Source organism: Poecile atricapillus, chromosome W (assembly GCF_030490865.1).
Source record: "Poecile atricapillus isolate bPoeAtr1 chromosome W, bPoeAtr1.hap1, whole genome shotgun sequence".
Lineage (NCBI taxonomy): Eukaryota > Metazoa > Chordata > Aves > Passeriformes > Paridae > Poecile > Poecile atricapillus.
Window position 1 is genome coordinate 2501592 of NC_081288.1, and position 25427 is coordinate 2527018.

General features: G+C 44.2%; 1 protein-coding gene across 1 annotated transcript in view; it reads right to left on the minus strand.

Moving 5' to 3' along the window:
* Window positions 1-25427, minus strand: part of LOC131591481 (exocyst complex component 4-like) — a 293155-nt gene that overhangs the window by 228245 nt on the left and 39483 nt on the right. The window contains exons 6-7 of the mRNA XM_058862227.1: window positions 21013-21256; window positions 15814-15991 (exon numbers count right to left, since the gene is read on the minus strand). Coding sequence (XP_058718210.1) covers window positions 15814-15991; window positions 21013-21256 — 422 coding nt within the window. The remainder of the gene's footprint in view (window positions 1-15813; window positions 15992-21012; window positions 21257-25427) is intronic.

Below are 25427 nucleotides of genomic sequence, written 5' to 3' on the forward strand. Positions count from 1 at the left end.
CCTCTGGGGGAAGAAATCTTCCTAAAATCCAGCCTGAACCTCCTGACACAGCTTAATTCCATGAAACACCAGGAAAAATTCCACTCCATTCCCACTCCTCGGTCCCCAGACAGAATTCCTGCCTACACCCTCCAGTTCCTACAGCACAGGGGTTTTGTCCTCTGAGGTGGCCCCCTCTTACTCTGAATTTTTCTCTCCCTAGACAGAGGAATTCTTTAAATAAAGGCATGTTCCTCCACCTCCTACAACAAGTCTGTCTTCCATGCCTCGTCTGCAAACAGCTTCACAGATTCCCACTGACGTTTGTCATCTCGCCACCTTTGCATAATGCGCTCTGTAATTTGGCTTTCTCCATCACAAGGGAATCCATCCACCTCGTTTTTATTTAACTTTGAGGTTTATTTAGTGTCTCCTCTTCATTCAGTGGCTTCATCTTTAATTTTTATGCCATTTTGTTCCTCCTCCTCCTCCTCGCAATATGGTGTTGTTTGCAAGCGATTTGCTCACTGATGGGGACAGGTAGATGGCAAATATTTACTTTACCACCCAGGACAAATATTTGACATCTATCACCACCCAGCTTCCAGATGGATAAGAAAATGGTCTCTCTTGAATTATCATGACAACAAGATGCATCCACATAATACCCCTTCATCCTCCTCTGACTGAAGAGCCATCATGGATTTTAGACATTTCCATTTGTAAAGATAAAAGTGGAGAAAGTGTTTTCTTTGTCACTGTCCTACTGCCTTTAAGATCTTGTATTTAAGTTCTATTTGTAGAAAGGGACTATTACTCATTTTTGCTCTCTTAAAAGAAACAAAACAAAGAAACCCCCACTTGCTCTCTCTTAACAATAATCAGTAACAAATCTCCTTTACTCTGTGCCCTTAAGCTGTTGGGTCACTGAGCTGTCTTGGATTTTATTAACAAGAAGGTGGCTCCTGCCTTCCCTAATTGCTCCCTAAACTCTGCAGCAACTTCTCTGCAAAAAGTTCCACTTGAATCCAATTCTCCCAACCCAGGTCAGGGTTTTAAACTGAGGATTTCACAAGTGCCTCAAACACGAGCAACCTTTGGACTCAAAAACACTTTTTTGGGGAAGTTCATGAGTTTGGAGAACCAGAGGAGGAAAAAACCCTAAAGAACCAAAACCCCAAAAGTTCTCTACTTTTCCCACATTGTTCTTCCTCTGATGACAGGTTGAGGGTTGGACAAGATGACCTGGATGATTCCATGGCTCTGTGATTTAACTGGAGCTGTAAATCAGCTTTGTCTCTTTAGGTCTGGGATTTCTTGGCAATCTGTTCAACAGGTCAGGAACGGAGTTTCAAAGGCAGCTTTTTGACAAGGATAACACAGGAATTTCAATTCTTGGAGCAATTTGATGCCCCTGTCTTTAAAAAAGTGCCAATTCCCCATTTTCAGTGTGGGGTAGGGCTGAAAGCACAGGAGAAAATGCTGTTATCCATTCCCATATGGAAACACAACAGCTCTGACACAGGTGCCTGGCTCCAGCAGCACATCCAACCCCTCCACTTCTTGAGAAATGACATTTTTAATCCCCAACGTGACAGATTTTGTTAAGTAAATAATGAACTGTTATCCCCAGATCCCCTCTTTTGCAGGTTGACAAACAGCAGAATACAAATGACAACTTTATTTCCTTATCCTCCTGGTCCAGAAGTGCCAGAGATACTCAATAAAACACACTTGATATTCCATAAAACACACTCTGAACCGTGGGAGATTCAGGCTGGGCTATTTCCCAGTAAAGAGATGGAAATGAGCTGCCACTACCTTCTGGAAAAGGCTGGACTTGTGGTTATTTATTATAAAATATTTATAATAATCACAGAATATCCTGTGTGGGAAGGGACCCACCAGGATTATCCAGTCCAACTCCTGAGCCTGCTCACACACATCCTGAAATCCCTAAGATTTTAGGGTTTCTATAAAATTAAAATAATATAAAATACAGAATGATATAAAATATCATATTTATTATGAAAATATTGCCTTTATCCTGCAGGGCAGCCTGGCCAGGAGCCAGCAGAGCCCTCAGGTACCACTTCCAGCTTGGGAAAGGTCCCTCCATCAGCTCATCCCATTAATTGCTCCTCTGGATCGGGGCCAGAGCTCCCCACACCATAGATCAAACCTCCCTGACAACCCTGAGACCCCTCCAGGTGCAAATTCAGGCTCAGCAAAACCCAGCTCAAACATCAGAAAGGAACAGGTGATTTCTAAACCCTTGGCTCAAGCCTAGAAATAGAACATTTTGCAGGAACCTGTTCCAGTTCTGACAGATTATGGTACGGGGATTATTCACCTCTCTCAACAACTCAAAACTTGCAAGGCAATATTTGAAATAAATCTCTCTTCACCTCAAAATGCTCCTTTTCCCTCAAGCCTCCACAAGACTGATCTGACAGTGACTAAATTGATTTTTTTTTTGCTGTTTTTTGCTCTCAGTAAATGGTTTGGAGAACCCCAAAATGGAATATGAAATTTAATGTGTAACATAAGGTTTTTTAGACTTAAATGACACAGCTTTTCCTGCTGGCTGAAAACAAAGCCAACCAAGGAAACAGGAATGCACCAAGTGGCCTTAATAAAATGACAATTCCCTGGACAAGAGTATCAAACCTCCTCAAATGAGGCTACAGGCGAGATTTTAAACAATCTTCTAGATCTTAGGAGGCCCAAACCCTTCTCTGAGCAAATGACTTCCAATTCCTCACAACTGTGCCCAGCAAAGGAAATCATCCCCAACACACAAAATCAATAGGAAGTATTGCAGACAATAATGCAGCAGTAAGGAAGGAGGAGAGCAGTAAATTCAGGGAGGATGGGAGTTTGGGGAATGAGGAAAACACACCAGGAAAGCAACAGAACAGCTCCTGAACAGCCTCTGCCTCCGTCTGACACTCCAAAATAACCCAGCCTGTTCCATCAGCCAGATCACAGGACAACAAGGATCTCAGAGGATATCACAGCACCTGAGATCCAAAAGAAAATGAGATTTAAATCCAAGATGTTTTCAGTCTGTGCAGGAAAGCAATTTGTACACCAAACTGTACAAATTGTATTTACAACTTGTGTGAGCATTTAGAGAGCAGAACCTCCCCCTCCAGTGAAACACAATATCATGGATAGGGAAATCAATAAAATATGAACAGAATATCACAGCAAAAGTGATCCCAATCCAAGGATGGGATGGTTCAGAAGCTGAGGGAGAAGCCAGCAGGAGTTTGGGTGAGTGGAGAGAGCATCCAGCACAAGGGGCAGCTTGAGACAGAGAAGGCTCAAAACTTATTGTGTGTGCCAATATCATTCCATGATTCTGTAAAAATTCAGATACAAAATGAAGCAGATAAAGCAAAAAATCAATGTTTTCAACCCAAAGTCTCCTTTAAAACAAACACAACTACCCAGGGCCACTCTGGTGATGATCAAAAGGAAGAAGTCAGCTCTGCTTAAGAGAAACTCTAATTTGGCCCCAACTTCTTTTGTCCAAAGGGATGGTCAGGCTCCCAGCAATTAATGAGCCATTTTCAGGATTGCAAAAATAAGCTGAGGTTCAGCAAATACGTGGTGGAAATGATTTCAGAGTCATTAAAATGCACCAGGCTCTGTTCTGCCACGCCAGCACCTCGCTCTAGTGAAGTCTCCCAGGCAGCTTTGCTGGCCTCCCTTGCAAACCCAAATTAAGCAGGTGCAGAAATGCCAACATCATCAGGACCTTCCCGAGCTGCTGGGGCTGGGATTATTTTGACACAGCCAGACTATTTAGCAAGGCAAAAAAAAACCCCTCAAATACAAATCAATACAGCCCCAAACCATCAATTTTTCCCCTAAAATGGAAAAGCCGTTGCTTTTTTGTTTTTTCCTTCCTTAATGTCACATTAGCACATCCCCAAAACCCCCAAATGTGGCACTGTGAAACTTAAAACCACATTTTCACCAGGCAGCTCTTTCAATATCATGCAGAGACTTTTTGACACCCCAAAACTCCAAAAGTTTCAGTTCTCTGCTCACAAAGGTATTTTAAACACTCCCCACACCCTCAGGAAATTTTGCCTTTCCAATATCTCAGCCAGGACTACAGTGGAAAGATAAAGACATTTTCAGGAATTCATGGACACTGGATGACAGGGAAGGTGAGGGTGTGGAAGAGCCCCCTGTCCATTCCTCAGATAGAAAAAAATTAATCCAAATTACCAAATTCCCCCTGAATTTAACTGTATTGCCCTGCCCTGGATGCATTTTCTCACCGTGCTGCTCCTGTTTTCCAGCATCTACTCCTTCAGCAGACACTGAGTTACAATTTTGAGGGGGTTGTAGCTTGGAAATGTCAAAGGGATTCACATTCCTTCTACACCACCTTTTAAAATAAAGCCAAAAGCCCTCAGGATCATGAACACAGCACAAAATTATGCATCCAAAAGAACAATTCCCTACCAGATCACACAATAATCCTACACAGGCCATGAGGAAATATCACAGGAGGCTGCTTTTAGACCATCAATTAATCTGTGAACCCTCAAGTTGATCTTTAAGGAAATGGGTAATTTTATAGCTCACAGCAAAACTAAATGTAAAAGAGAAGAATGTTTAACCAAACCTTCGATTTGAACTCCTGGCCTTAGAAAAGCACTCCCAAAAAAATGCCAAGGCTCCCAGCACGAGGAATGACCCACCCAGGGTGACAATGAAGACTCCTCCAAAGGCAGAGCACTTTTTGGTGACCTTGGGGATAAATCTCATAAAATCTCAGTCTCCTCTGCGCCTGCAGAATCCCTTCACTCCATGTTTGATGTTGGGATTTTCATCCAAGTGACTCTGCAGCCGGTGTCAAAGTGTGTTTGGGTGGACTGTGAGCACGAGGAAATCGTTCTGCTGCTGCTGCTGGTGTTGGGGCACATTTCAGACAAAAATTCAGATTAACATCTGGCTGGCTCTCAGAAAACACAGCTGAGAGATAAAGCAAAGGGAGCAGAGGCAAAACAGCAGATATGAGGCACAAGTAACAAAGAACATGGCTCAAACTCAGCCTCTGAAGAATATTAAACTAAAGAACATTATGCTGAAAGAATCATTGCTAAGGAAAGCGGGATTTGGGAATATGAGGATCAAATTCTAACCTGCTTTATACAACCTGCAACCTCAGAGAATTCCAGGAATCACACAGGTTGCCATTAAGGGAAGGCTGACTGTACAAATTCCTGCAAATCACCTCCTCTGATCTGCATAAACCCAGATGCTCTGAGGTGCCTGTTGCACAAAGATCATAAAATCTGGGAAGGGACCTTAAAGATCATCCAGTCCCAACCCCCTCATCCTTCCAAACAGCTCCAAAATACTAAGATTTGACAATGACAAATTAATAATTAACAGAAAGAGAGTCACAGTTCTGCTCCAGGCAAAGCATTAACGAGTTGCTGGTGTGACAGCTCTGTCCTGAACCACACATGAAGGGAGGGATGGAAATTTCTCTCCTTCAATGCCACTTCCAACTAAAAAGCTGAATCTAGATGCCCAGGTTTTGCTTGCAGTGTGACGTTTTCCAGGGTTTTTGCCTGTCCCCACACCAAAAGCAGAACCAAAACCTCACCATGCACTGGAAATTATTTTCACAGTAATTTTCACAAGTGTGCCATTCTCTAGAATCCTTTTTTCCCCCCACTATTCCTCTGAGTGTGAAAGTAAAAGTGCAGATTTCCTGAGAAATACCTTCAAATCCCTCTTTTCTAGATGCCCAAGCAGTGCTGGTGAGCACAGAAGAACTGCAAGGCAAGGAGGACACCAAAAAATCAGTGTGGACTTGGCAGAACCCTCACAAATCCACGCTTTAAAATTGGTCCCACTGGAAAGAAATCCTACAGTGCAGGATCTGTGATTTTAACAGGGAGGAATCAGCAGCACTTTTCCTGAGAGATCACAAAGTTTTCCAGTGTTCTCCACCACAGCTGTCACATCCACAGAATCCCTGGGAACAACTTCATTTTTCCACCTCAGGACCAAAATGGACTCCAAGGGAAAGTCACCCTCCTGAATTAAAGCAAATCATCAGGAGAGGAACAATTCAGAGGCACTGTCATTTATCACTTTGGCAGGAAAAGGGGCTGGAAAATGCAGTTTTTCCAAGAGGGCACCAGGCATGTGACTCTCTGATTAAGCAGCGAGGGAATGAGCACCAAATCATTGTAATAAAGTGACATCATCCTTTTTACTGTGTCCCAGATAAATCTGCTGGGTTGTTCCGTGTCCTTTGTCAGTAAAAACAGACAGATTTTGGATATTGCACTTAAGAGACTGCTCTGATTTATTTATTTACTGACCTGCTGGGAGGTGTAACTAATTTGGATTATTCTCCCTGTCACGGGCAGCAAATTCCAACTGCTTAAGCCCAGGAGAGAAAATTAATGACACAATTAACCTTTGTGCAATTGGAGTGCATCAGACAAGAGTCCTGCTCGTGTTTTCATCTCAGGTATTGCACAGGGCCACAGGTCAGCCTTTGGAAAAGGCAGCATCCAACCCATCCATCCAACCTCCAAGTCTTTTCCAAAGGAGGTTCAGTACAGGAGAATTGGCCAGAAAAACAGCTCTCCTGTCTATTAAAAAAAGTAAAAATGACACCAAATGTTGTTTTTCTTGGAGGTTTACCTTCCTTTAAAATCATGTTATTATAATACAAAATTAGATCTGGGATTTTCCAAAGAATCCAAAGTAATTAGTTGTCCAATTCCCACCAGATTGCCAAGGGAGTTAGATCCTAAATGCCTTTGGTTCTTTTGGAAAACTTCATCCATCACAGAAATTCACAGGGTGGTTCACCAGAAACTGCAGAAAGGCAAGGTCTGAGTTAACAGGTTGAGAATTATTTTTATGGCACTTTCCAGGGCACCTCAGTCAATGCTGCACTGGGAATAGTGGGCACCACCACCACATTTTCCACTGGAAAATGACATTTCACCCACAGGAACCGTGGCAAGAAGTGATCAGGGACATTCCAGGGCTCTGGAACACTTTTAAAAACTCAATAAAAGCACTGGGCCCCCAGAGTGGAGCACATGGGGATTTTTCCTTCTCTCCTGGTGCTGCTCTTTAATGTTTTGGGATTTTTTTCAAGCAAATTCAAAGCAGAAGTGCAACTTTTCTGCCTGGAAAGAACGGATTCACAATGCACCACTTGTTTTTTAATCAGATTGCAGCTCCCAGCTTCACCCAGGGCACACCCACAGCCACAGTTCTTCAGTAAATGAAGACCCCAAAGAGCTTTCCAAGGCATTTAATTACACCCCAAGAGTAAAATCACTGTGTAGAGGCCACATTTAATTACCTGAGTCCCTCCTGTCCCCCTTTTCCCAGGTGGAAATGGGTTTCCATGGTTCCTAGCATGGACACAGTGACTCTGGTTGTTGTTCCTGTACTCATATTCTGGTTTTTGACAGATAAGGGTCTTTCCTGTGCTAGAATCACAGGATGGTTTGGGTTGGAAGGGATCTTGAGGCTTATCTAATTCTAGATCCTTTCCAACCCAAACCATTCCACTCCACTTGCAAAATTCCTCCAATCTAAAAGCATGTAAAACCAACCAAAAAAAAAAAAAGAAATAAAGTGAGCTGAAACTAATTTAATCTTTTATTTTAGTTCAGATTTTTGAAGCAGTTTTTCAGTTCACTTAAAAAAGAGTAAATCAGAACATTTATAATAAAGAAATAAAAAATAATTCCAATCTGCCCAAGGCATATTGGCACTTCCCACAAAGGAATGAAGGGATGAAATGCAACGCAGGTTTTCCATTTCAGCCATGAAAACAGAGGGAAAGCAGCTTCTCCCCAGTTTATTTCTGACAAATAAATGGAGTTTGAAGTGTATGTTTAGATGTCCAAGAATGCTGAACCCCCAGAGCCACGAGCAGAACCCCGCTGAGTGAAACAGAAGGGTTTGGGGGCGGAGGGAATTGGTTGTTCCCAGCATGAACTGGGATTTTGTCATTTCCCTCAAAAGAGGCAGGAGCTCTGCAGCCTCTCCCAGCCCCGAGAACAGCGGTGAATCATCGGCCCCTTGCTGCTGCCTTCCACAAACACATTTACATGAGTTATTTGGAAGCAGGAATGACATCCTTTTGGAGCTGAGTGGTTAAAAGTTGGAACAGCAAATATGGCTGAAGCCAAAAAAAAAAAAAAATAAATAAATGTAAAGTAATTAAGACAAAAGTTTTGAGGCTGATTATGTGCTTAAATACTTCCTCAGAGGATGGGCCTGCCCTCACATTCCAATTCTCATGTCTTTATTATCCATCATTTATTATCTTTATCTACTGAAACCCTTGTGTCCATCAAAACCCAACGATCTACTGCTCAAAATCCACCAAGAGATATTCGCAAAACTCTTAAAAAAAGCCACTTTAAAAGGCAGCTGGGCAGCACAACCATAAAAAAAAAAGTACAAAATAAAATACCAAAGCCTGCAGATGCAGGTTGGATGGGGCTTGGAGCAACCTGGTCTAGGGAAAGGTGTCCCTGCCCATGGCACAGGGTTGGAATGAGGTGATCTGGAAGATCCTTTCCCAAAAAAAACCATTCTACAATTCTGGAAGAATTTTGGTTGATGCAATTCTGTAGTTTCCTACGTAACAAAAAAAAAAAAAGCCTTCAGGTCCCCAAAATAAAATCAGAGATTTCCTGTAAGGAAAGAAACAGCAAGAGCTGGAAAACCTCAGGAAAAAATAAGATTCTACCCTAAGGTTTTGCAAATGCCACACGAGAAGAGCAGCACAGGAGCAGGAAGGGCATTTAAGCAAAACAATTTCCAAACATTTCCCTCAGAAATAATAAATAATGCCTCCCATTAGCAGGAATTTGCCTGCATGGATCCCTCGGCTCTGCTGTCAGAGGAGGAGCCCTGCAGGGAGGACATGAGGAGTTTTTGGCCTTTTTCTGTTACATACAGGTAAAAATGTTATAAAAGAAAGGCCTTAAAAAAATCAGGCCTTGCTCTGCTGAATTATCAGCGAGCCTGCTGCTTGTTCTAAGCGAGCTAAGTTCCCATGTGAAAAAATCTTGAGAATGAGAATCCATCTGCATAACAACCTATTCTTGGAGAGAAAAATAAGTCACACCTGTAATAACAAAAGATCTGTCCCATGAGAGTCCATGAAGGAAAAATGTAAACACCTGTGAATAGGAAAAGTCTTAACAAGTACACACAAAAACACCTTCTAAGCAATGAATTGAGTGGGGAGAAAACTACTAGCCAATTGAACACAAAATCTGTGAAAATGGTATAAAAATGAGTTATGGGAATAAAGAAGAGGCTTTTCCTACATAAAGAACTGAGTCCCGTCCTCTTTAATGCAACATTTTTCCTTTCACAGTGGTTTGATGGTGCTGGGAAGGGAACAAGTCTTTAAAGCCTTTAAAGGCACTCACACAGGGACAGAGCATGAGCTCAGCACGTCAAAAGAGAGGTTTTATAGTCCTATAAAACATGTCCACAAATGCTGATGGACTCCTTGGAGCACCTCCTAATTCCAGTGACAGCAGGGATGAAGTGCAGCAGACACGGACAGAAAATGGGGGGAAAAAAAAATCCACATCAGAGCTGACAAAACTGTTCAAAAATGGTTAAAATAAAAGAAAATGGCTTTAAAAATCTGCAGCAGAGTTTCCATTTCTTCCACATCATCCCATTATTTATCAGCTCCAAGAAGATGGAGGCCAACAAGCCCTGTACAGGCTGGGAAATCCTGCATCCTTTACTTCCCAAACTCATATTCCTGTTGGAATCACAGAGACACATCAGGTGTGATGGTCACTTCACACCCCCTTAGTCCTCCTCAGAGAATCTTCCAACTTGAGAAAGAAAAGCTTCCAAGTGGCATCACTGGGGGGGGAAAAAAGAAAAGCTGGAAAAAATGTCTGTGTTCTCAAGTTGTATCAATTAAAAGGAATTTAATGATGGCCCAGGGTTCACAAGGCACAGGTTTGGTGCCAACTGCCAAACATCGAAGTAGGGAACGTGTCACTCCCTATCCTGCATTCCCAACCTTCTCCTCTCAGCCTAACACCCAGCAGAGCTGACTCTGACTTTCACAACTCCACCAAACAGCTTTTCGAAATTACTTCTCTCTACAAGAATTTGGGCACCTTTTTCAGCACCTTCAGCAGAGCTGAAGTTGCTTTTAACTCACATGGATTTAGTTGCATGAATATTTAGGCATAAACTCCAAAACCCCTTTAAAACTATAGTGAAACTAAATGAGATAAACAATTAAAAGGAAAATCCACCTTAAATGAAGTTTAGAGCAGCTTGATGCTGTACAGCATGGAACAAAGATGATGGTTTTTTTTTCCTTGCTTGTAAACCTGCAAATATTTCATTAAAGGAGTTAATATTTCTTAAAACTGTGCAATAATTTTTATTCTGGGCTTGATTTCTTTGAACTTCAGCAAAAATGTTGGTGTTTATTGGATCAACAGCTCCAGGATAGCTCCAGGATAAAAAGTGTCCAAACAAAAGTTGTTACTGCAGGAGTATGGGAGAAAAATTCTGCTCTGACATCCTGCTAACAAAATATAAAATAAAATATGGCAGAGCTCGGTCAATGAGGGCCATTCCTGGGAAAGAAAATGATCCAATGTCTGCAGCCAGCTCAGCTCTGGAGCTCGTCCAGGTACCTGTTACCACATAATTCAGTTTGTTTTGAGCACAGCTCAGCCAGCATCGGCCAGTCAAAGTGAAAACAGATCAATCTGGGGCATTTCTGCTTCATATTCTTTGTTTTCAAAAGGCCAGGATGCCATTGCCATCTCTTGTTGATTGCATGAAATCTCTCTGTACTTCCTGACACATTTTTTTCCCCTCTGTCCAGGCCATTTCCATCACCCCAGATTCCAACTGCACCTTCTTAAGAGCTTGAGAAAGGTACCAATTTATTTGTCATCTGAAATTGCAAGAAGACTTCAATTTTTAGGTAAATTGGAGCAAATCTATAAAACATTTTAATAGAGAGGAGGGGCAGGAACTACAAACCTTCTTGGCAAGGCAAAAATTCAAAGAAATACCTTCCTGCAAAATCAGCTGGTCCTTTCTTAGATCCAGAAAGATTAAACTCTTCCTGTACTACAAACTTCCCCAGAAATTCTCGTGTTCTTCACAGCACATATTTGCAGAAAACACTGTAACATCCTGCTGGATTTATTGCTGCATGTGCTGAGCTCACTTCAAATAACCAGGGGGAGGGAAAAGTATCAAGTGACCTACTCTAATTATTTAAATTCCATTTTTAAATATCAGCATTTTGAGGAGTGGAATTCTCCCTCCTCACTTTCTTCTGCTAGAGACTGAGTGAAACTGCTTTTTTTTTTTTTTTTTAAAGCTGCAGAGAAATCCTTTTTATGACCAATGTTCTCTCAATGAGATAAGCATTAATGAGACAAACCAGTCAGGAGTCCAAGGGCAGCAGTTCCACACACTTCAGACCATTTAAAAAGAGCCACAAAGACTGTCAGGCCCATTATTTGGAGGATGACCACAAAGCCATTAAATGTCTGCGGAGACACTTTGTGAAAAATAACTGCTTCGGGTTCAAAACATCACCTGGTGAACTTCCCAAAGGCAGCAGCAATTTCAGATATTGCTCTGGCATTCCAACCAGGATTTATGGCACATTAACAGCTCTCATGCAAGGAGCTTATTTTATTTTCCGAGTACCAACTGTGTCGCAAACAGCTCGTTCAATTTTTAAATGCAAAGGTTCAGACCTGTGCTGAGCCACCCAGCAAAAACCACTTGGGTTTTCCATGAGCAGCTTCAGCAGGTAGGAAAACCCTTCCCTTGCCAGGAAAAAAACAAGAAAAAAGCCTTTCCCTTCCCTTTTCCACGGTGCCTTCCCTCCCTCGCCTGCTCCTGTGCCAGCCCTGCCACAGTTCAGGGACCTGAGAGCAGAAGAGGCAGCCAGCAGCAAACCCTTGGCCAAATCAACTCCCTCAAATCAGATTCCTGACAGGAGAATGAGCAGCGCTGCCAGAGCAAGGAAAACATCCTGGGCTGTGGAAAAGGAGGCAGGGGGATGAGAGCACAGCTGGCAGAGGCTGGGATGGAGCTGAAACCTCTCCACACCTTTCCCACTGAGGAACTGAGGCTGCTGAACTGCACAGACGTTCCCCTGCTCACCTGGGTGCCGAAGGGGACCAGCACTTTATGCCATTAATTCCCTTAAAAATGCCCAGAGAGGGGCTCAGGTTCCTGCAGCAGAGCCCTGAAATTCATCTCCAAGTGCTCTCCCAGGACTCCTGGACAAGTGTGACACAGCAAATGCAATTTAAATGCAGCTTTTCTGCAAGATCACTCCCACAGCCCAGCACCCAGCCACGAGGCACAAAATAATCCCATTTCCCTGCTGCCTCCAGCAAGTGCCATTCCTTTCCCTAAGGAAGGAGATGAGGATCCTTAAGAGAGGTTTCCCAGTGCTCAGAGTCTGATATCCCCAGCTCTGCAGTAGCACAACAGGAGTGTGTGGGCAGAGAGGAGGCTTCAGTTCCTCCTTCCCCAGTTTCCTTATGGTTTCAGCAATGTTTGGGCTGCTAAATGACACCAATTTTGGAAAACACAGGAAAGCATTAGACAGAAAAAAAAAAAAAAACCAACCAAAAAAGGAACATATTAGTTGTCAGTGTCTTCTCAGCAGACAGCCCACCAGAGAGCCTGCTAAAGATTTATGTCCCAGAGAAAATTTGTGTGATTTTCCCTCTCTTCTGTGGGAGGGAGAAAAATATAGACCCCAAAAAAACTGAGAATCATCAACAACAAATTCACCACTAAGAAAGGACAGAAGATCTCTTCCTTGGAGGCAAACAGCTCCAGCCTGAGCTGTTAAAACTCATGTCACCAACAGTCATTGGTAGCTTCTCCTGCAGCAGGGTCCTGCACCATTCCCTGTGTCCTGTCCCCCCATCCCTTGTGCCCAGTCCCTCTCCAGCTCTCCTGGAGCCCCTCCAGGCCCTGGAATGTTCTGGAAGCTCTCCCTGGATCCTTCTCCTCTCCAGGGGAACATTCCCAGCTCTCCCAGCCTGGCTCCAGAGCAGAGGGGCTCCTCTGGTCCAGCACAGACACTGAATTGTCCCAGAAAACCGGAGAATTCCCTCCCTATTTATCCTGACCCATCAGCACACGGCTCCCAGTTCCCTGCAGCCGAGGCCCTGATCCCACATTAATGAGGTTGTTCAGGGATTGTTCCACCCACCCCTGCACTGAAGAGCTCAGCAAGCTCCACACAAAATGCCAAACTCTAAGTTAAAATTTAAACAAATTTCCCCCTCTCCCTTTGATGGAACAGCATGACCAAGGGCTACGCTGGCTGTGAGACAGGGAAATAACTTCAAACGGGGTTTTCCTGAACAAGGCTGCTCTAATATTTTGACAAAGTGCTTTTGTTTGGTAGTTTGTTTTCCAGCACTCCACTATCAACCAGAAAAGGTCACTCTGTCTTCTGTGTTATTCCTCCATTCTCAGAGAAGGTAAAAAATATAAAATACCTGCATGTTTTGTACCTCAATGCTGAGCCACCTCTCACACTACACCAGAGCGCCTGGTGCAGTTTTTAGGGAGCTTTCAGCTCCAAAAATCAGCTGCAGAAAACTCATTCCCCACAACCCCCAATTTCCAGCCCACCACGAGCTCCTGTTGTTTTGTCCAGACGTGGAGAGATAACCCTGCTGTAAGGAATTTCACAGGCAGAAATACACAATGCACACGTATAGAACATTATCCCTGTGAACTGCACTCGTGTGATATTGTTCTGCTGTGGTGATTAAATTCCATTCACTGGGATTTGAAGGAACTGCATCACTTCCCTGAGCCACCTCTTCTGAGTTTTCAGCCTCCCCCAACAGCTTTAAACACTTTTAAAACTGAGTTTTCTGCTCCCCCTGCTGCAAACGTAAGATCTCCTCTCCAGAAATTATCCTTACTCAGAAAAGCAGGCTAGAGATAATTTAGGCTTTGGGATCAAAGGTTTTCTTACACTCTAAGGTAAAAATATTTTAAGCCACTCCAGCGGAACTAAGTTACAAACACCCACAAGATTTTGAACAAAGAAATGCAGCATTTCCTCCCTTTCATGCCATTCAATGCTCATCTCTTACCTTAAACCAGCAAGAGATTATGGATCTTAAAGTGCTGCTTTTATGCATTGTAAAAGCTCTTCTGGAAGCTTTTCCGACTCCCCCGACACCCAAGAACAATGAAACCTTTCCAAGTGGGTTGTTGTGTTTTTCTTGGCACACTTTTTGCAGAGATCTTGGTCAGACATTGTCTCCCCAGCACAGAAAGCACCTTCACTCCTCGGTGCTCACACCTCCACACGCTTCGAGTTCTATCAGCGTTGTTCAGGAGCAGCCAAGAGAAATCACTCCAAATTTCACCACCCACCAGGACTGAACCCATCCCAAACTCCCACAGAGGACCGGAATATCCAGCCTTGATGTTCTGCTGCACTGAAGGAACAATCTTGGGAGGGTTCTTACTCCAAGGTTTTCTCTTTCCAGAGCAAAATCTGCAGAAATGAAAGCTCAAAGTTTTTCTGGACCTCATGGATCACAGGAAGATGGCTGCAGATCCCCCAAACCCATTCCACATATCCTTCAATTTAATTCTTCCCTTTTATTCTTCATTTCCTTATTCCCACTTCAGCTGTGTGACATCCTGTTGTCCAGAAAACCCCTCAAGAACCTCTGGCTGGACATTTCCAAGTAAATTTCTGCAAGAACAGTGTGAAGGGAGCTGCAGGTTTTTGGTATAGGGAAAGTGATTGAGATTTCTTTAATAATAATTATTTTAGAAAGAAAAATATGTGGGTAAGGAGTTCGTAGGTGGGTGGAGGGGAGTGAAGGCCCACACCTTACATATATAATTTCCAAGTATTTAAATTCATACCATGCACAAAGTTGGGATATTTGTGTAAAGGAAAAAAACCTGCATCACTGCACAGTCAAACAATCCTGCAGAATAACAGCTACAAGCCAGCCCAGAACTGAGAAGGTGAGTTAGGGCAAGGGGCAGAGAGCATTTTCCATCACCAGCCCAGAGCTGGAGTGACCAACATAAACCCTTCCACCTCCTGTAAATAATGCCAGGCTTGCTTCTTTGACCTCTTTTATCATCATGGCAGGTGAAGTTCCACATCTGTGCACTATGTATAAAGGTGATCTCCAAAACAAGAAATAAAAAAAAAAATCCACTAAACATGTGTTTAATATAACACTAAACATACTAACACAGCAAGAACAAGAGAACAGATGTGACAGATGAGAGCCTCAGATCCCTGGGTGCGAGGCACAGCACCTGAATAAAGCCTAAGCAAGGTACAGCTTTAGTCTCTTGCAGTAAAGAGGAAGAATCAAATGAGAATTTGCTGCAAACATGCCGGCAGCAAGTGTCTCAGCTGCCTAAACCCAGCCATAATGACAGCAGAAGACAAGCCATTAGAGCTGTGACACTTTATAAGACAGGCATGACATGGTAACACAGAACAAAAATGTCACTTTGAAAGCTGCTGATAAATCACTTGGTAGGCAAAAGGAATCAACCTTTCCAAACACCATAAGGATGAATCCATGGGATTTTTTTTTTTTTTGCTGATATTTAAGCCTTTTGGAGTTTTACAATCTGTTGTAAACGTGGCCACTTACCAAAAAAAAAACCCAAAGACAAATCCCAGCACTGCTGTGTCGAGTATTCTCTGGCAAGGTTCTAAAGGCTGTTCCAAGCTGAAAATGTGCCCACCTGAGGGATTCTTACCTGCAGGACATCCTGGATCTTCACCCACACATCCACCATGTCGTAGAGCTTGATCTCCCCGTCGTACTGGCTGCAGGGGGAGGCCACTGTCTGCTGCAGGTGGCCCAGCACCACCGAGTGCGCGGCGGCCACGGCGTTGGACTTGTCAAAGAGCAGCTCCAGCAGCTCCAGCAGCAACCTGGGAACCAGGGAAACAGCTCTGCTCAGCTTCTGGAATGTTCCACAGGCACACAGCAGGGCAGGGGACAGGGCACTGGGCTCTTGTGTGCTCTTTTGGGACATGCTGAGGTCACCTGGCTTCAAACCCTCTCTGTGGGCTCAGGGGGCTCATTTCAGCTCAGGTTTGGTATCTGAATATTCCTGAGGGTTTTTCTCCTCATTCCCTTCCCCATATCAGCATTACTCACTTTAAAAGTGTCCTTCCTACAGGGAACACAAAACCATTAATAACTCCACAATAATTAAACTGGACTAACGTAATATTAGAGCCCATTGTAAGACCCCAGGGAGGGCTGCAGGCAGGGAGGGAAACATCCTGCTCTTCCCCCAGAAAAAAGTATGAGTCTCAGAGCAATAAAAACTGACTTACCCACACAAACAGGATAAAAGGAATTATTTTTGACTTATTAAATTAATATGGCAGGTTCCAAACGACAGGAAATATCAGAAAGCTAAAATATCACTCATCACTTGCCATGATTTTATTCCTGTATTTGTTATAGCTATAACACCATCTAAATCCTCTGCACTGTACCTGCTCCCATGGTTCCTTACTGCCCAATTATTGTAATTAAAGCACCTTTGCAGAGTCCTGAACAGTTTGTGACGAGGCAGTGCCATCACACTTTTTACTATTTGAGAACAGAAAAATGCCGATGGAGTTCAGCGCCGTTTAATGAGCAACTCCAGTCCCCACGTAACCCCACCAAAACGTGAAGATCACACTTCCCAAATCCATATGTTAGGCACTTGTAGCTCTGACAGACAGGCTCCATCACATTTCCTGCAGCAGCTTTGGAGCCACCGCGTGCTCCAAGTCTGCCCAGCAGGAGCTGCGATCCCCAGGGCAGGAGCTGGAGCTGCTCCCGCTCCTCCTGCAGTGCTCACACACCAGGGAATGGCTTTGGGGACTCCCTCAACATCATCCCTTGGCACCACCCCAGGCTGCTCCCAGCCCTGTCCAGCCTGGCCTTGGACACTCCAGGGATCCAGGAGCAGCCACAGCTGCTCTGGCAATTCCAGCCCAGCCAGGAATTCCTTCCCCAGATCCCATCCATCCCTGCCCTCTGGCAGTGGAAGCCATTCCCTGTGTCCTGTCCCTCCAGGCCTTGTCCCCAGTCCCTCTCCAGCTCTCCTGGAGCCCCTCCAGGCCCTGGAATGTGCTGGAAGCTCTCCCTGGAGCCTTCTCCTCTCCAGGCTGAACATTCCCAGCTCTCCCAGCCTGGCTCCAGCCTCTGAATTAATTCATGACCTTCTTGACTGAAAAATAAAGAGCCACTGGAACCAAGATACCTATTTGGACAAAACCAAATAAACTGTGTACATATCCCTTTTCTTCATATTTCAAAATAGCAGCAAATGCTAAAAAATTATGGAAGCCAATTAATTCTGTAGCACTGAGAAAATATTCTTAGTGCCAGTCCAGCTTCCACCAACATCCCATGACAAACAAGAACTCAGTTATCCCTACTCCTCCTTGCTGCCCCAGGAAAGAACAGTTTTGCAGAACTGAACTACCTGGAGAACTGGGCAAGCTCACTTTATCCTCACTAGCTGAGTCTGACCTCACATTTTCAACTTGTTTGTGGAGCCATTTCTAAGATAATACTACACTGATCAGATCCTTTTTGATTGAAATTCCAGTGTCTCCCTATCCCCATGTCCCAGACTGCTGGACATGAAATCCCCCAGATCCACCCTCCAGTGTCAGCAGCTGCCACCCCAACACATCTTCCATTCTCATCACTGTATTCCCACATCTCCTTGTTTTCAGCTTAGCACTTCTTCCCTTAATTTTCCCTTTCCTTAAAAGTGTTATAAATCTGTCAGGTCATTTTTGAAAGAAGAAGCCCTAAAAGAGACACAGGCAATGAGACAAAACCTGTAACTTTTTTTCTGTTTTGATTGCTGCACTTCTCAAACTGGATTTCTCAGTCTCCTCTGAGCTGAGCTCTTTTGAGATCCTCCCTCACATGGAGTTCTGTTTATCTCAGTTCTCTGGGTCAGAAGAAAACTCCAGAGCTCGTTAGGATCTTGTTTCTCTTGTGTTTATTAGGATGTTATCACAAAACTTGGCAGGTCTCTCCAGACTTTCTGCACAAGTTTAATTCACCATAACCTGGCTCACTTTGGCTCTAATGGCACAAAATAGCCCTGAACTACGCAGTTCTTTTATCTTTATACTCCTTATTCTTACCCAATTAACAATAGACACGTAAATTATTTTTCTTAATGACCCAATGACCCAACACTTGTGTGCTGCACTGTGACATTTTCTGTCCAATCACCTGCAATTACCCAAAAACCTCTAGAAGAAGAAAATTAAGAAGAAAGAAGAAGGAAAAGACACAACACTAAATCCTCCATCTCGTCATCTTCTCTCTAAACTAGCTTATACTCTAAACTTTAATTTTTTCACCCAGTGACTTGAGAAAACTCTCTAATCTACACACTCACACTTTTAGCTTTTCTATTGAACAGTTATTTTCATGTAACACCATGAAAACATGCTCATAAATTTCATGGTATATGAAATTCAGTGTTTTCTTGGATGTCAGAGCCAGGTATCAGAGACAAGGGCACACACTCAGTGTCTCAGACTCCAACAAAAACCCATCAGCAACAGGATGGGGCTGGAGCAGGGAGTGCCCTGAGCTGAGCAGGGACAGGAGCCTGGCTCAGGCAATTTGTCACAGCCACCTCACAACCCCTGCACCCAGAGAGAGGGAAAAGGTGCTGGGGACAGGGACACACAGCCAGGAGGGAGTTCCATGGTCCAGGCAATAATGGGAGTGAAGTGCTGCCAGTGACTGCTGCCACCTGAGTGAGGACATTAATGACAATTCAGGTGTTTCAGTCTGTGCCTGGTCAGAGGGGTGGCCTGGACGTAATTCCTGTGTTTATTTCAAAGCCTGGAGATGAGAGCAAAAGTTAAAATACAATATGGATGTGTAGGGAAAAGCACATGGAATCCAAGCAAGAAGATTTAGGAGCAAAAGTGTCAATCTCCCATCTCTTCTTGGACTGGATTTTTAATGTTTCCCTACCAAAATATTCCATAAATCTGTCCCTCAAGTTGGCATCTATCCACATTGTTATTCTAAAGCCCCAAGTCTTCCAAAATTTAGGAGAGCCCCACGGGGCTGTGCAGCAGCAGCCCAAGGAAACTCAGCACATCCTCTTCTGGGACACTTTGTTCTCCACAGCCCCAGACAAGGATTTCTAAGTCTGAAGGTGAGACTGATGAATTAAGGATAAGGCAGTAGCAATTCCTATAGTTATGCCTTTCTCCATAAACTCCTTTCAAGCACAGAGATCTAAATATGTTAGAGGATTTCTCTAGACTTGAAAATTTTCCACTTAGAGCTGAGCTCAGCTAAAATGTGGTGAGATTCAGGCAGAGCTTTCAAAATCTTGTCCCTTTCCCCCACGGACAAGGAGCTACTTGGAACCTCCTCCTGCCCTTCCTGAAGCTCTGAGGATCTGTGAGAGCACCCAAAGAGTCACCACAAACCAGAAAAAAACTTGAGTTTAAAAATCTGGGAGCAATTGACAATATTTTTATACACAAATGTAAAAGGTGGCTGCACAAACCTACATGGAAAAGCTCATTAAGGAAGGAAGGAAAAGAGAGTTGAATTTGAAAAGTAAGAAGAATGAGACCAGCAGTTGCCATTATCAGATCTGCAGCTTTTCTGGCCAGGCTCTACAAATCATTTCTCTCTAAATGAGAGCTCTAAATAATTGTTGCATGGTGTCTCAATAGGAAAATTTCACCAAAATTTCCCCAAGCAGATATCAGTCTCATCCTTGGTCACAGAATGGTTTGGGTTGGAAGGGACTTCAAGGATCATCTGACAGCCTAATGAACAGTTCTGGGCACTGCACTCTGCTCAAATCTGGGGTCTAACAGAGCTCTCTTGAAGCAGCAGGGCCTTGTTGTTCAGATTTATTTTCCCCCTGACAGCAGGAAAGTCTCTGAGCTTTGATTTAAAACTGAAGCTAATTTAAGGGATGGGGACACCTTTCCATACTGTAATTTATTCTTTTCAATATAAATGAATTCACCTGCTTGCTGTAAACTTCACGTGTGATTTAGGTTTAGAACCGGTTCTAATTATGTCTGTATTCAACAAGAATTCAAGACACTTTCCATGGCTCTAGAACAGGAGCATCTTAAAGGCTCACAGTCTCCAACAAATGCCAAAATCCTTTAAACCTTTCTGTGCCTCACTCGACCCTCGGGGCAGGTTAATGGCATTGATATATGATCTGATCCAACTTATCAATTCCAGCAGACAACCAGGAGCCACACAACCTCTCCAGGCTGGTTCATAAAACAAGTATCAAGAACATGTTACACTCTTGGCATCAGAAACTAAAACTCTGCCATCTGACCCATCTAAAAAAAGCTCATTTTCACTGAGTTATCAGCACTGTGACTCTACAAATTCTTCAGAACTGTTTCCACAACAGTGCTGATGAGAAGAATTAAAAAAAAGGAGTCTTTATCAAGCTGATGTTTTCCTTGGGAGTGATTTTCCTCTACAAATATTGCACATAATGAAGATACACACTTTACTTTTCTGCCATTAACTCCCTTTGGACAATGATCACGACATTGTGGAGATGAATATTTCAGCTGGAAGAGATTCCTGCTGGAATCTGTTTTGTTTTTTTCCAAAGGCCAGCTTCAGTGAATTCTGAGGAGCAGCACAAACACAGCTCTCAGCTGGCTCCCACACCTTGTTATTAACGTAAATGGGGCTGCAAAACAATTAGAGAATTGGCCATACATTTGTGATAGAATTAGTTCCATACATGATTTCAAAGCTTTGCACCTGCATCAGCTTAATTGGACTCTGCAACACTCGAAATCACCGAGCTGAATTTTCTCATTTCAAGTCATATTATCAATTAGGACTTTTTTTTCTCTCTTTTTTGGCAGCAATCAAGGGCTGGGAGTTGAAATATCCTTACCTAGGCTGATTTTCCTGGGAAATATTCTCCCCTCTCTGGTAACCATTGTCAGCCACCTGAGTGGTGGAACGCTTCACAATCTGCTTGAGCTCCTGCTCCAAGCGGTCCTGGATGGCTTTCACTGTTTCTGGAATTTTCTTCAGCTTGGCCAGCCCCTTGATGAGGATTCCCATGAAGACAGCGCTGTTCTCCTCTGGATCCAGGTCTGTGTCCTCTTTGATCTCCAGAAGGCTTGAGTCTCTCACTGGAAGAGATTTTAATCCCAGATTTTATCAATTGAACCCAACATCAGCGCCCTGAAGAAGCAGCACAGGAGCTCCTGTGGCTTCACAGAATTCCCAGCACGTGGAGAAACCAAAGATGAGCAAGGAAACCAGAAACACTTGGTTTTTGGGGGGAAGCAGTGGATGTTTCTGTTTGCTTGGGGGCTTCCCTAGGCATAAATACAGCAGCCTGCACATTGGATTGATTTAGGAACAATTTGTGGTGTAAATTCTGTGTTAGGAAATAAAGTCTGGTGCAATTAAGATATTCATAAATGAGAAGGTACAATATCCCTACAAATGTGTTTCAAGGAGCTAAAACCCCCTCAGTTTCTTCCTCAGCTGGTTTTCCTTGCTGTTTTCTTCACAAGAGAGGAATTTTCATTACAAACACTATCAAGCTTAAGAGACTGCTGATGAATTCAGCAAAGTTTGCGCTGCCCAAGTGACTGATTGTTTGATTTTATCTTTTTCTGCTTTATTACGTCTGTCAAAGGGTTGATGAAGTTACTCAAATCTTCCAGCAAAGCTTCTAGAAGGCTAAAGTAGAAGAATTAGAGAGGATATTGCAGACATGGTCCTGAAGTAACAGGGATTGCACAGGGAGAAATCCTGTTGCTAAGCGACAGGGGATGGGAAAGCAAGAGAGACTCTGCTTGTTTTAAGTAGGTTCATTAAGCAACATTTCTTAATTTACAGATAACACCCAGCAACAACAAAAGCACGGCTCTGTTAAAGACTGGGTGAAACATTTAATAAATATATTTAAACACTTATGTGAAGTAAGTGTCTTCAAGGCAAACTGAATTAAAAGCATCTTGGAAGATCTACAGCCACTCTGTGCCATCCACCACGCCAGATCCTTGGATCAAAATTAAAACTCAAAGGCTGTTTCATCTGACTGGGGCTGGGCTCTGAAAAGGCTGCTGGGTGACAGATGACTCCCATGGTTTCAACTCTTTGACAGATTTTTTTACTTCGAAACTTTTCCAAGAAGCTGAAGAAATGTCAAAAGATCCAGCAGGAGGATGGAAGGAACATGGCAGGAGTGAGGAACGGCACAAGGAGCTGCCTGAAGCTGGGCTCTGACCAGAGGAGCAGCACCAGTGCTAAGTCAGAGCAAGATCAAGAAAACAACGGCCCCAGGACGGTGTCAGTTTGTAAATAACCACAATAAATGGGTAATGCTCCCCTCAGTGCCAGCTCACACCAACATCAGCCCCAATCAATCCAGAGGCTGCTGTTTCCCTGCAGTGTGATCCCAAACTCTGCACCTCTGCCTCAAACCAAGCTCACGGCTCACAGGGCTCACATTTGAACACAGAGCACCAGGTGAGAATGGATCCTGCTCTGGAGCCAGGCTGGGAGAGCTGGGAATGTTCAGCCTGGAGAGGAGAAGGCTCCTGGGAGAGCTTCCAGCACATTCCAGGGCCTGAAGGGGCTCCAGGAGAGCTGGAGAGGGACTGGGGACACAGGGAATGGCTTCCACTGCCAGAGGGCAGGGATGGATGGGATCTGGGGAAGGAATTCCTGGCTGGGCTGGAATTCCCAGAGCAGCCCCTGGATCCCTGGAATGTCCAAGGCCAGGCTGGATGGAGCTTGGAGCAGCCTGGGACAGTGGAAGTGTCCCTGCCCCTGGCAGGGGGGTTGGACTGGATGACCTTTAAAAAGATCCTTCCAACTCCAAACTGTTCCATGATCCTCGGACAATGAACATCAGGAAGATCAAACAGTGCTTTTTTCTCTCTCACTCACACTTCTTCCAATTTAATGTGAGCAAGTTACAGGACAAACAACTAGAAACACACAGAATGCATTAATTAAAAAAAACAAACAGCAAAAAAAGCAAGGATAATATAGAGACATTTCAAACACCAATTGGAATTTAACAACTGGATGCAGAACTATTCCTGCTCAAAGCTCTGCTCCATCACAGACCTTTCACCCCACAGAACTGCAAAGGACTTCATGGCTGCAGGCCTGGTCTCTGCTCACTCTGTTATTGTTATTTGCTATTCTCCAAAACCCACAGCAAAACTCAGGCCCAGACACAGAAAATGAGCTCTTTGGAACCAGACCTGTGAAAAAACACCAGAAATGCTACAGGAAGAAAGGCTTAACCTATTCTTTTTATTTTTTTAAAAAAGCCCTAAATACCTTGTTTCTGTGAGTTGAATGCAGATATTTCCCAGCCTCAGCAGCCTCTCAGAGGACAGGTCTCGTCATGAGGCTGCACCCCCTCTGTAAGCAGCCTGTAAATTATTCTTAATATCACACAATGAACACCCAAGAGGAAGGAAATGGAGCTGTAGCCAAATGTGAGGACAGCATTTAAGAGGAGTAAAAGCAGCAATCTTGCTGAGAACTCTGCCAGCACACTGAGACAAACACTCTTCCATTTTCGAAAGAGCAAACCAATTTCCAGCATCCTCAAATAGTCAGGACATTGATTTACATCTGTTACAAACAAGAGCAAAGTGAGCAATTCGATATCTGGGAGCTGCACACGGGTCTGGAGGCTCTGTCAGATCTGGCTGTTTGATAGAACAGTGGGATCCTGTTTTCACTGTGTTCCTGCACATTGTCCCTGTTAAACAGGAGCCCTGAGTAGCTTTGGGGTCCCATTTATCTGTGAGATCTGACAAGATCCCAACCCTGGGTAACTGAGGACGTCCTTTCCTCGTGTCTCTCGCACTTTAAACATCTTCTCCTGCCATTTAATGTCATCAAGGGGCTGTTTGACCACAAAGCTTTGGCCCAGGAACAAGCTCCTGCTGTCCCTTTCCTCTTCCAGAAAGGCATCAAAGGACCCAGGCTTTTGTTACGAAGCTCACCTGGAAAATTGCAGCCCCACGTGCTGCTGCCTGTGGGCAGAGGAGTCTGTGGGTGAGGAATCCCTGCCCCTGGGGATCAGCTCTCAGAAGGGAGAGCTTTATTTACTCCCAAACTGGGAATATGAATGACTTTGTTATTCTTTGGGATCGAGAAGTTATTCTTAGCTTTGATTCTTGGAAGGAAGTGGTGGGAGAGCAGATCTCCCACCTTGGACTGTCAGAGGGCAGACTGGGCCTGTCCAGGAGCCTGGCTGAGACTCCCTTGGAACCTGTCCTGGAGGAGTCCAGGAAGGCTGGACATCCTTCCAGCAGGAAATCCTAAAGGCACAGGAGCAGGCTGTCCCCATGAGCCAAGGGATGAGCAGGCAGGAAAAAGACCAGCCTGGCTGGACAGAGAGTTTTTACTGGATTCAGGGGAAAAGGAGAGCTCCTGGCCTTTGGAAGATGCAGAAAGGCAGCTCAGGAGGAATAGAAGGATGTTGTGAGGTTGTGAGGGGAGAAAATGAGAAGGGCCAAAGCCCAGCTAGAACTAAACCTGTTTATTGCTGTAAAGGACAGTAAAAATATTTCTATAAATACATCAGCAGCAAAGGTGGGCCAGGGAGGATCTCCATCCTTTGCTGGATGTGGTGGAAATAGCGACAGAAGGAAGAGGCTGAGGCACCAAATGCCTTCTCTGTCTCAGTCTTGAACAGCAAAACCCTGCTGGGGAAGGCAGGGATGGCCCAGAATCCCACAGGAAGCCCCAGAATCCAAGGGAAATGGTCAGTCCACACCCCCTGGACACTCACAGGTCCCTGGGATCCACCCAAGGGCTCTGCAGAGCTTCTCAAGCCTGCAGCAGATCAACTCCCACCCAGCCCAGTGTCACTGCTGAGCGTGTCCTGGATCCCCTCACCTGATGGAGCACAAACAGCTTTCTCCAGGAGAATGCTCTGGGAAACAAAGGCTTGGCCAAAGTCTAGGCAGACCTGACACATCCCCACCCTTCCCCTCATCCTCCAAGGGGGTCACTTTGTCCACAGAAGATCAGGTTGGCCAAGCAGGACCTGCCTTTCCTGAACCCTCTGACTGGGCTGGTCCTCTTGTCCTGACAAAGTCTGCAAACCTTTTGTGAAGCAGAACATTTAAATACATCTTAGCAAAAGCCTTTTAAGACAACAGCTTGAAGGAATGATGATTTTGACAGATTCTCTAATAAAATTGCAGCCATTTTCACAAATTTTTCATCACCATTTTTCACCTGAAAATGCTCAACTCTGTGTTCAAGCAGGCAAAAGCTGAGCCTGGGTTAAAGTGGGTTAAACCCCTAAAAGCT